The sequence below is a fragment of the Drosophila biarmipes genome, chromosome 3R, assembly GCF_025231255.1.
Source record: "Drosophila biarmipes strain raj3 chromosome 3R, RU_DBia_V1.1, whole genome shotgun sequence".
In the NCBI taxonomy this organism is placed as follows: domain Eukaryota; kingdom Metazoa; phylum Arthropoda; class Insecta; order Diptera; family Drosophilidae; genus Drosophila; species Drosophila biarmipes.
In genome coordinates, this window is record NC_066616.1 from 9,500,913 (window position 1) to 9,513,753 (window position 12,841).

The 12,841-nt window shown below is 41.5% G+C and overlaps 2 protein-coding genes across 2 annotated transcripts in view; one reads left to right on the top strand and one right to left on the bottom strand.

The window, feature by feature from the left end:
• Window positions 1-12,841, bottom strand: part of LOC108031523 (heparan-sulfate 6-O-sulfotransferase 2) — an 83,706-nt gene that overhangs the window by 20,720 nt on the left and 50,145 nt on the right. The window lies entirely within an intron of this gene.
• On the top strand, window positions 105-814 carry LOC108031524 (uncharacterized). Its single transcript, XM_017105047.3, has 2 exons — window positions 105-233; window positions 302-814. The coding sequence occupies exons 1-2, from the start codon at window positions 172-174 to the stop codon at window positions 492-494; spliced, it is 255 nt and encodes an 84-aa protein (XP_016960536.1). The 5' UTR covers window positions 105-171; the 3' UTR covers window positions 495-814.

The following is a 12,841-nucleotide window of genomic DNA, read 5'->3' on the forward strand; positions in this document are numbered from 1 at the left end:
CGGTTTTATTTTTCGTTTATTTTTTTTGACGCTGCCATTCCGACTTCACACTACCTTATCGCACACTCGACAGCAAAAACTCAGGCGATAACCTCGAGTGGCTCGTAAATAATAGCTGGTGGAAAGCACAAATAACTCCCATTCGCCATCAGTCAGCCCGACACCTACGACATGAACTCGGCTACAATAATAATTGCAATTATCCTGCTCCTGCCAGCCAGCCAGCAAGCGAGGTAACCGCTTAGCATATTCAATCCATACGTATATCCCATCTTAATAAATTTAATTACATTGCCTTCAGCGCGGAGGCTTTGGAGCGCAAGGTGCTGGCGTACAATCCCACCTACGAGTTTTGGTTTTTCATGCCAACTGGCAGGCCCGACCACGTTTCTGACAACGTCGAGGAGGCCTATTGGGGTTCTCGAAAAACAGGAGGTGTTTGCTACACAAACGTTTGGTTCTACTGCCAAACTGGCGTCAAAATAGAGGAGTAATCTGCTTAAGGGGAAGCCATGTCAATTCTTACATAAAAAACACAAAAAATGTATTAACTGCGTAAAGTATACTAGTCTTAAAATAGCAATTTCTTTATCAGGCATGTAAAATCTCAAGCTGTAAAAATTTCACTTCTGTTATCTTGATTACCTTGAGAGGTAAACTTAATGCGTCAAAAATTAACACCTTAGTTTGGTTTGTGTTGAGTCAATTAATTTTTATTACAATCAATAAAATAAAAAAACTATTTACTTTCTAACAGAATTTAAAGAAACGGTTGCAGAGCTTGTAAAAGTTATTCTTTTAAAATAAACCAATATTCTTTATATACTATATATTATAATATAATATAATATAATATTTTAATATAATTAATAATATTATAATACTATATAATATAATAAACCTATTAAAAGGGGCTGCAATGTCAAAAAGCTAAGCGACTTTTTATCTTTTTAAAATCAAAAGCAATTTAAACTAATGACGACGCTGCTAGAAAACTGATGGCTAAACAAAGGATAGAAATTCTCACCTAACCTGTGGTTTAAAATTGCACAATAGTTCGTAATCTTTACGTTCGTTCTAATTGTAATCGTAACATAATCATTATTACATATATTCTGCCAGCTTGTTAAACGCAGTTACGTCTTCCTCAGACATACTTTATATATAAGTAAATTTTCAGCTTATTTTAGTTTATTACACAGTTTTCCTACTTTCTCGAAGTAATTTTTAACGCACTCTTAGCTCAGTCTCCGCAATTGCCCCTAATTTTACACACTTTTCCACCTTTTTATGTACAATCTGGAGTCGTGTTAAAGCAGTTCTGGAGAGGAGAATTGAAGTTGCAGTTGGAATTATTATTATTATGTTTACTTTGGCCACTGCTTGGACCAGAACAGACAAAATCAGCAGAAGCAGACATTTTATTGTGTCGCCGTGGGGCAGAGACTGAAATATAGTTCTCCTGCAACGAAGGAACTGTGATTTTGTATATGTACATTCGCCAGTTTACCAGTGCGCAGTGTGCATTTGTTTTTTTAGCCCTCGTTTTTTGTTGCATCACGCAGAGGAAATGAAATATGAAATAATTTATGAATCAAGGCGATTGCTGGGAGATATGAGGAGGGGAGCGCCCAAGGAAGCCGCATCAAAGCAATGGCACTGCGCAGTCAAATTTATGATAAACAACCAGGCCATATGAAATGCAAAACTACCAGTGTGTATTATATGTTTCCGGAAGTCAGAAGTGGAAGCGAGTTTGATTGCTCATCCTTTTGGATTGTTTGGTTTTCGTTGAGAGAGACGCCGACTGCCTTGCGGAAACTTTTGCAACAGTAGAATGAAGTGCGTGGAAAATGAGTCATTTGTTGTAGCTGCAGTTGCAGTTGCCTCTCGCACAAAGAACCAAGTCAAAAGTGAAGACAACTTTCCGACAATCCCCGAAATCCAGCAAAGAGTTGAGCCAAACAAAACAAAACTGAGAAAGTCAGCGAGCAGTCTCAGAGTTTTATGACTCGGGCATGCTGTTGCTTGTTATGTTTAAACGCATCACTTGTCTCGGTGGATATTAAGCGAGAGTTGTGCGGACTTGAAGGACTTATTCGGATCCCGAAAAGTATGCAGCGCTTTCTGACATCACGCATACGCCCTGTAAGCCGGGCTATGTTGCTGCAGCTTAATTAAGGCTTAAAACAATAATTAAATGTACAAATTAAGACCTATTAAAAGGGATTTACATTGGTTTTCCCTTGTACAATACCTTTAATAATGAACTGCAGCTGGGAAGCTTCATTATTGGCAAAGTTTCCCCCACAAAACTTGTCATTAAAACTGCACGGAATTTCCCACAAACCTGTCGCAAAGTTTTTGTAGCCCACCAGAGCCAGAAAAAATATTGAAAAATGTAAAAGTTATTCCAAACTAATCAAATTGTCATTCTGGTTGAAAAAAGTACTTGGACCACTGGGAAAACTAACTGCCAGCTAAATGTCTGCAAATCAAAACATATTTTATCAGCAAAAATCGAATATTTCTTGGGGCCATACGTACTAAAACAAAGTGCCAAATAATCCCCGTTTTTACTTGCTTTTTGTTTGCACATATTGCAGGCAAATTGATATCGTTGCCATGTGTCGTACGCCTGAAATATTTTGCCGGCCAACGTTTTCAATTTGTTTCGACAGCTTTTTTTGGGTGAACGAAATGACTTTCCGCATATTAAAACAGTTCGTTTAAATGTATTTTACCAGCAATCAATAGCTCTCTCTGTGCAGCCAAAGTGATTTTATGTTTTTCAATTCTGACCACATATCATAGACCTTCATTTGCCTAAGCTTCGTAGCAGACATTTGCTGATTGTATTTGATATTGGCTTTGCTTTAAATGCACGAGGAAGATTGTGTGGAAGCGGTATTTTATGTCCGTTTTCTGTTTAGACAACTTGGCTCATAAATATTTATGAGTATTATGATGCAAAATGCTGCAACATAATCAAAATGCTGAGCGAAGAAAGAAAAGCAAAACGAAGGGAGGAAAAATAGGGAAAAAACAACGAAGAAGCAAAGCTTAGTGCAATCAAATCAGCCGTGATGGGTGGGGAAAACCGCCGCAGGTCCATCCCTGCCATCAGCACCCACATCCTCATCCGCATCCGCGCCAGGAGTGTGAAAATTATACACCGCCGACAATAAAAGACAGCCAGCATCCACTCCAGCACAGCATCCGCATCACCGAGTGCCATGTCATAAAAGCTTCCATGTCTCGCATTTCCTCCTTGGCGCAATCGAACAGGAGCAGCGAGCACAGGTAACCAGGAGCAGAAGGATCAGGGTGAGAAGGAGCAGCAGCGGTATCAGGAGAGGCTGGTGGCTACCACCTCCCAGCTGGTCATCTTCAATGTGACAAATATGCAAATACACAAAAAGTGGCGATGAGCTGGGGGATTGCTTGTGCATTGATGCAGTGAAATTGGATTTTTGAATAACAATTTCTGGGAAATCAGTAAGTGAAATTCAAGCCAGTCGACTTTTCATTCTATTTAGCCAAGGATTTTTCAATAAGAACATGCAATTTTCTAAATATTCAGTTCGATTTACCCATATTAAATCAACAATTTCTGGGAAATCACAAAGTAAAATTCAAGCCATTCTACTTTAAACTTTATTTAGTCAAGGATTTTTCAGTAGTGCATGCCATTTTCTAAAATTGCAGTTTTATTTAACCATTTTAAGCGAGAATGTTTCCGATTATGCTGAGCAAATCTTTTGAGATTCCAGGGTTTTCTTTGGTAAGTGAGCCAGATAAAAATACGGAAATACGGAAAAAATGAATTCCCCTTTTTCTCACTTAATACTTTAAATTAAAAACTTATTCACAAACACTGCCGAATAATTGCGTTCAATTAATTTAAATAATAGAGACAATCCCGGACCACAAAAACTGCGCAAACCGAAATTAAAATTTTATCTCTGGCGAAAATAAATCTCCCAACAATGCATTCGTCTCCGCACCTTTATTTTCAATTGCCAACCATAAAGTTCGTCCCATAAATAGCCGCAAAATGTTGGACAATCCCCGTACACAGAATGTACGGTGTGCTGTGCGCGCAGGCACAGAAAGATGGTCCTCACGGATATTTATTCCATTACCGGGGAAGTGACTTTTGTTTTCTGTTGCCGCCGTTGCTCCTGTCGCCCTGTCCACAATGAGCTATTGCCCTGTGTCCTCCCGAGAACCGGGGGCATGTGGCTCCTTTTCAGGACTCCTTGGTGCTGCTGCTGGTTCCGCCAACGTCCACTGTCCAACGGCTACCATTCGTTTTGTGGACGGAAATTTACGATTTACACGTATGCCAAATGCAACGGCAACGGCAACTGCAAATGGGAATTGGGAGCGCCTGTCGCTGCTTTTCGGCGATAATGGTTTCCAGGATGCGACTGTTTTCCCTGTACTTGTTTTGTTCTTCCCGGGGAGGAGCTGGTGAAAAGATGCCATCGATGGCAAATAGCGTGGAATGCGGTGAGGAGTCTCAAGTTTTAAGTGCACAACACATGCAGACGTGCTGGGAGCCGGAACAATTATTGCCAGGGCTGACAACAATAAGGCAGATGAGACGGCATTGAAATTCAATTTCTTTGTTGTGCAGAAAGCGGTGGCACCCCATCCCCATACCCATACCCATACCCATACCCAGGCCCATTCCCTAGTCTTCGGGCTGCTTCTCACTGCTGTTTACACAATCAGCAGTGTTTGCATGGCCAATGCATTTCCCTTGTTCGCCTCTCCAAAGGATGAAGCCGGCGTGGTTACGGGTTACTCTCCTCCTTTTGCTGCAGATTTTTGATTTATCGCAACGCACGTTGCAGCAGAATTCAAATCGGGCATGTTGCTGCTGTTTCATGCAAATTTCCACTCTGCTTTCCCAGTTTTTTCCCCTTCTGAGACAGGCAAAACAGCTACAAATTCGGTGCTGTTCTGCAGGGCGACGTATACAAGCAATTAGAAGGGGGTAAGGGATGGTGGTCAATTTAAAACCAAAGTGAGGGAATTCAGCCAGCATATTAGTGAAGCTTAAGTTGTTAGGCAGTGGCTAAACGGTAGACAAACAAATTAGAAAACATTTTTAAATTTCAGATTTTCACAAGGATAATACACCCAGTGTGGGCCGATTTCTCAATGTCTGATTGAGGTTCTCATTAGTTATCTGTCAGAGAGGTTGGCATGAGCTTAAATTGTTTTATTATTTGTCAGTTCGTAGCGATATATGAACAATTTAGAAACAGTCTTGAATGCTTCACCATTTTGTGTTTCTCAAAGCCATGTTAGTTTTCTAGTTTGTTATCTGCCAGTTAAAGTTACCATGCGCTTAATTATTAAGAAAGACAAGCAGATCTTCTAAATAACATAACCTAGCCCTTCTTTTCACCATTTTGTATATGTATTTTCGGATACTCGCTCAGAGCTCCAATTAACTCAGAAACCATAAACATGAATGCAAATATCGAATTAATTTTCTAAGCAATAGTTAGCCCAGGAAAGCCGCAGGGTGTGCCAGAAATGTTCAGAGCCCCCAAGTCTTTTGGGGGTTTTGCTTTGATTTTCTGTGCCCCTGACTTTCATTTGCCCCACAGGGGGACCCAATACCTGGTTGTCATTAACAAACCGAAAGGTCTATTTACCATTTAGGTTCAAAATGGCCAGCAATATGTGGGCTGGTAGGGTGAAAGCAAAGACCTGGAAGTGCAAAAGTAGACACAGAGATGGGAGAGAAGAGCAAACACAACACACTCAGGGATACCAGGAAGATATGCAAATTTTTCCAGCTTTTGTCTACTTGTCTGGGGATATGTTTAGCTCTCTGGCCTCCTCGCAGCTATGTGTGGGTCCTACTTTTTCGCAAAAGCTGTTTCTTGGTTTTTGGCCGATGCCATCAGGTGGACCCTTGGCTGGTGGCTCGTTTGCTGATGCGTATCATGATTGCGGCACTTGTAAACAACCATCGCAGGGGAGCTCGGAGGGCCTCACTGGGGCCACTGTGACAGCTGATGGACCGCAGAATCAATATGCATTTGAATATGCTGCCGAGGAGCAGGAAGGAGGACCTCCTCCTGGCCGTTGCCGTGGAGACCGCCGACAGACAACACACACAACTTTTCACGCACGTGACCCCACGTCTCCGTTCTCGACATTTATTTCGCCCTTGTGCAACGGCAGGGAATTTCACATTTGGGAGCCATTTTGAATAAGAAAGTAAACGATATATATCCGTGGCAAGGAAGGGTATTGCAGGTAACTCGGTTAATTGAACGGTGGACTCATTTGGTAAAAGTAGTCATTTATATTGCAATAATTAGGTTCTAAAATGCTTCTTAATCTTGTTGAGTAACATTTATATGCAGAAATGTAGACGTCTTTTAAAAATGTATTTGCAATTCTTAAGAATAAAAGTATGCTGTGAAATAAATATCCCAACGCTTTGGTATTAATACGCATAAATTTCTTATATAAAATATATTATATAGCATACTTTTAGACTTCCTTAAAAGTGCTGTGAAACTTGCTAAGGGTGTGATCCTAAAAAACGTTGGAAAAATTGTGGAAGTTCTTGCTTTTAAAGAGCTAAAAGCATTTGAAAATTCTTCAATATTAATTTATAAAAACTAAAATCCATTAAGTAAGTGTATGTATGTTAAGAAAGCATATCCAAAAGTCGATGCTAGCTCCTCTTTCCTCCCGTTTCACACGTGTGGTTGACTGAACAGGACGACGGCCAACAGCATTTGCATAAGAAGTGACTGATGGCAGTCCGATGGGAGACAGGTGGGAGAATATATATCAAAGGCAAACTTAATTATACAAGCTGCTGGCGAAAAACAAGGAAAGCGGGGCGGGCAGCAAAAAAAAAATAAATCCCAATACTGCACGAGCAGCATCAGCAAATCCCAAATCCAATAAATGAGAACAGACGGGGGAAAAGATCTGCGAGGAGACAGCATGTGTGAAGAAGCCAATGAAAAGTCATAATAATAAGCCCGGGGAATACCAGACAAGAGCAACAAATTAATGGAAGCCCAGGGGCACAGTGTCTGTGGCACATATTAAAATGCTTTTGGCATCCTGCTGAGAGCTTAGACTTTGGCGTGAATAAATGTAATTAAAATGCGAAGCTTTTTGTAAGCGGGATGTGAGTGTGAACGAAAATGTTGACACCTAGGTCAGATGATTAATTATCACAGACAAAGCCTGGCTTTGGTAAACATTAAATAAGAGGAATTACACAAATCTGCCTTTTGAGGTATCCGAAATGCATTAGTGTGTGCACTGACTTCGATCACAGGGACGCAATTTACTATCACGTAATTAAGAACAGCTTCATTAGTACGGAATGCGTACTTTGATTGCTTATGTAAATACAACGAGTTAAATGTAATTGGGAAATTTCATTTGTTTGAGTTTATGTAAGGGCATTATTTTGCTAATGGCCATATGACACTTGCACAAATGTCGAACAATCCACTGGATTACCCAGCTAGGTTAAATTTTTTAAAGGTTAGTTAGTTAAAATTCAAGCCTGTATCACATGGTCAGGACTATGCGTAGACACTTGCACAAATGTCGAACAATCCACTGGATTACCCAGCTAGGTTAAATTTTGTAAAGGTTAGTTAGTTAAAATTCAAGCCTGTATCACATGGTCAGGACTATGCGTAGACAGCTTTTTATTCCAACATCTTGGGAAAGTAATCTTTCCTCCAAGTAGATTTCAAGCAATTAGTGGTAGCCAAAGAAATCTAGCCTCGGCCACAGACAATATTAAGCGCTGAGATTTATATTAAAGCGGGCTAGCCCCACCGAACAAATTGCTTTGGCACTAAGCGACGAGCGAAACTAATTAAAATCCTAAACTTTACCTGGCTCCCCATGACTATGGGCCAACTATTCTTATAGAAAATCGCTGCCATGCCAACCGACGAGCGACAACGGCCCAACTTCCCTTGATGGGTGGGCGTGGCCAATTTGAAGGCAAGTTTCTCATACAAAAGTTCTGCCTGCAATAATGCCAAAAACAAATGGGAAATGGAAAATGGGAAACAGAAACCGAAACCAGAACCAAAACCGAAAACCAGCGCGAAACTATGTAAAGTTTTTAATCATGCTGCCTGCCGTAGGCAAGCGGCAAATTCAAAATCAAAATCAAGCGGGCTGCAGTGGAAAAAAGAGCCAACTCGCGACAAGCCAATTAAAATTTACCACAAGTCGGCTTGGCATACACGGCGTATGCGTAACATCGCCGCACGCCCGCAAAGCGGAAAAAGCGATTTGGCCAAAGACCATTTTGGGTTTATTAAAATTTCATTTACCACAGAGACTGGCGTGGCCAAAAAGTTTGTTCTGCACATTTTCTCTCCATTTTGGATGGGTTTTTCGCCATTTTTCTAGGCTTTGAGTATTGGTTTTCCGTCTACGCGCTCAGCTGTTTGCATAAGTTTAGTTTTCGGGGCTATTTTTTTGGTATTCGGCGTTGGAAAACTTTTTTGGCCAAACTAAAGGTGCTTCAAATTTTCCAGTTAGGTCCTCGAAAAAGTTTTTTGTGCGCTTTTGAATATCAGCGCCTGCGGTTGAATGAAGCCTTTGCCCTCAAAATTCCGGTAACAATAAATGAGTGGAGATTGCAGCCGGAAAACTCAAAAAATTCAAATTCTGTCAGACGCAGCCCCCCACCTCATCACCCTTCATTACACCCCCATGGAAAAGGCAGTGAAAGTTGCCCGACTACAAAAGCAAAGCCAATTTATGAAGGAGAAAAAACGCTGGGCCATTGTTTAAAACTTGTTGAAAAGCAAAATCTGAATTGCATTATATATTGACTTAAAATGGTTGAAGGGTCTCAACTCTCAGGGAAATTAATAAATATGATAATAAAATGAGCAAGTGTTCCGAGGAGATGGAAGAAAAGCCAAGCTAGTTGGGAAAAACTTTTGCCCAAAAGGTAAACGATAAGGATTTAACTTCTTTTTTCTGTAGCAGACGAAGCGGAAAATGCCAAGGGTTATTAAAAATTTTGGTTTTAAATAAAGTGAAAAGATATCTAACTTTAATTTAATTGGAGAACTCAATCAAGTTGAATCAAGCCCTATTGAGTTAGATTTGTGCTTAAGCTGCCTTTTCTTGCTTGAGCAATTTGTGATTTACCATATGCCAGTGAGCATTCTTGGTGGTCAGGGAAATTCAATTAAATTACTCTTCTTTATGGCCCTTCAGAAGCTGTGTTCAGTTCCGTTGTCAAAGAGCCTTTTTTCGGGCTGCCAACCAGTCGAGTGTGTGCAAAAGCGCAGCAACAACAAGTAACAAAAACAGAGTCATATCAAATAATGCACATTTCCGCTTCCGCTGCGAAAATGTCGAATGTCGAAAGTTGAATGGCGGAGACAGCAAGGACATGCCTCAATATTGGCTCTGCTGCTCCTCGCAACCGGCAAGTGTTTCAAAATAAACAACTTCAGTGTAAATTGCCTCGGGCAGCGGCTTTTGGCTCGACTATGTGACTATATATGTGGGCGTAGTATCATCATCTTCGCCGGGCGCTGCCGTTTTCTTCATCAAGACAAACAGTTGTTGGCGATGCTTGGAAGACATTAAGAAATCAACTTTAGACGCCAGCGCGCCTTTTGTTATGGCTACAGCTACAGCTACAGTATGTGTGTTTTGGCACTTTGTTTGCTGTTTTAGTCCTTTGTCCTTGGCTTGCTCGCCCTCCCCTTGGTTATTGTGAATTTCTCCGACGAGGAGGACGACGAAAATCTACAACATAAACATAAAGTTATTATATAAATATGAAGTTACCAAACGGCAAAAAGCGGCGTGGGCGGAGCAGCCAAACGGGGTGGTGAAAACTTTTCCGCCCCGAAGGAAACTTTCTTTCCCTTTTCGCTGGTCGGGGTTTGGGTTTGGGTCTGGTTCGGGATTTTTCCTTTTGCCCCAGATTCTGTGGGTTCTCGGTTTCTTCGGTTTTGGCCTGTCATGATGCAGAGGCTTTTGAATTATGCGGCAGATTAAGTCCCAAGTGCATGCCTTCTCAGTTTATTTAGCCCCCGCCGCAAAAACCAAAAGAAATCTTTCGGCAGAATGATGAATGGGTATGAAATTTTTGAATTGTGTTGAAGGGTTCATTAGGGCCAGCATAACGATGGTGAGCTGGAGAAATAAATCTCCTTGGGATTACTTAAAGGATTTTATGCAGTTGTTTGTACTTTAACAACCAGCCTAATTGGAAAATCAATTTAACGCTCTGATCATTCCTTAAAGCTCGCTTATGTTTATCCCTTTTTTTATCGCCTAAAATTGAACAACAATTCAGTTTTGTTTTTTTTTCGTGCAACAACTTGTGCTCTTTTGGGAAAAATCCGGTTTTTTTCCTTTAACAAAGCGCTACAAAGTATTCAATTTAAACAAACCAATTTGACAATGCAGGAAAGAGGCAGACAGTAATACCAGCGGCAGCGGCAGTAGCAGCAACACCAGAAACAAAAGCCTCGCCGACGCAGAACAGATATATCTGGATGGAAATGTATATGTACTATATAGTTTCGGATAAAATCCATGCATATGCGATTGCGGACAGGGAGCGCCGAGGGGGTGGTGGGTGGCTGGAGTGGGTGTTGGGCGGTAAACGCGACCGCAGAATAAACAAGAACAGAAGCTGCAACAAAAATGCCGACAGTGCGAGACAAAAGCAGGGCGGGCTAAAGCCATTACTCATACGTCATGTGGCACCGGGCAAAAGGGAATTTACTCGCACAAATACGAAATTCATAAAAAGCAACTAAAGCGCCGTGGTGCAAAGCAACATGTACTGCACTGTGCTGCGGGGACATTGGCATCCTGCGAATCTCCCCGGAGGGATTTAGGTTTCCATTCTGGCTTGGCATTATTTCTATTCCCCAATTACACCCGTTGCCAGGACAACTTCTTGATTTTCGCACCCTTTTTGGCCCCCTTAAATGTGCTGGTGCCTTCCTCTGCGTCTATGTTGCGTTTAACCACAAATTAAATTATCCGACAATTTACAACTGCTTGCAGCACAAAACCATGTCACACTGAGCACTCCCCCGGGAGTGGATAACTCACCCACAAATGATACCCTTCAATTCCACACGCTTAGCTTAGGAGAGATCTTGTGGCAAAACATTTTTGTAAGCACTGGGAGATGAGGCAAAAACAGGGATTTGTTTACCCAGGGCAACGAGTTGCAAGCATACCTGCAAAGAGAAATATAAGAGATAAACTTTAGAATATGGTTGCCAAATAAACCTAGAGCACATAAATAAAGCTGGATATTGGAATTGATTAAATGAAAACAAATGGTAATTGATTACTATATGTTGAGCTGAAATAAAACTTGTTTATAAAAGTTTCGTCCGAAAATGACAAATGTTACTGCTGGAAAAATATAATAAACGTTTTAACAATAAAATAATATAGCTATCTGTTTAAGGCTTGTGTATCTAAGAAGTGTAAAAAAGAGTTCTTGTATCTCTAATTTGTCACAATTACCAGACAAATTAAATAAGAAAATAAATTGATGGATACAAGGCACTCTGATTAGGTCTCCCTTCTAGCCCAGCAACAATAAGTGATCAATCAAATCCCCACATCCAGACACATATGTCAACCAATTCCCTACCAAAAAAAGAACCCGAAATGCACCAAATTTATCTGTGAACATGATTTTAGGCATTTGCAGCACGTAGCTGACAACCGAAATCAGGAGAGTAAATAAATAAAATATTTATAAACGTAGGGATTTCTGGAGACCCTCCTCAGCACCCGGCCTCGAAAGCCAGCCGGAGTTGACAAGAACGTTGCCTAAATGATTTCTTCCTGGTTATGTCAACAGGGATTCGCCGGCCTCCCTAATTGCCAAGTATTCATCACACGTGCGTCCATGCGAGCAAACGTGACAGATGCCTGACCATTTATGTACAGGGAGTTTAACCAAAATAGCACGGAAATTGGGGGAAAACATCCCTGGGATTTTGCTAAGAGAATCGCTTTAAAATATCCACCAAAAAGATTATAGAAAGCGTAATGCGTTTTCCTTGCTCAATCTTTGGGGAAAGACCAATGACAAGATGGAGAAATGAAATAAAAACGGGTGGCCAGCAAAGTGGAAAGATTTTGGCCCAGTTGCTTGCCAGGAAAGTAGAAAGGCAGCTCCAGCAGAAGATTGCTCCTGCTAGCATTTAGATAACTTGGCAAGTATCTCGACTCAAACGTTGAATTATGGGCAAGGACCTGGGCTTGGGACTCGGTTCCCCGGAATATCTGTGCGTTTGCAAATGCATTTAATATTTTATAGGTAACACATAGCCAGGACCTTTTCTCGCCATATATAGCCCAAAAAGTAGGCTATATATTTGCCATTATCCGATGAGCAGCTGCAGCAAAATGCATTCATTTATAGATGTCAGGGCACACTCGTCTCGGGATTATCTCCCTCGAGGAGTCTGCGACTCCGTGGTCCACTCCACGACCTATTTGATTCCGGGTAAGCGGCTTATCCGGCAAAACAGCAAATGAGATGATGTACGGCCAAGTGGAGCTCATAAACTCTGCGGGCGTCGCAGCAAATCCATTTGCAACCTTGTTTACGCTGCGTACGGGTAACAAATCAGCGGAGCGAGGAGCAGCGAGCACTTCTCCGTGGCACAGAGTGCAACCGCAAGCAAAAGGCCTGATTGGCAACATAAATCAGAGAGGACAGGCAGTGCCGCAGCCGCAGCCACAACACCTGCCCGCCCCCGTTCGTTACGCCCCAATCCGCCTGACAGCCCGACAGTTGCAA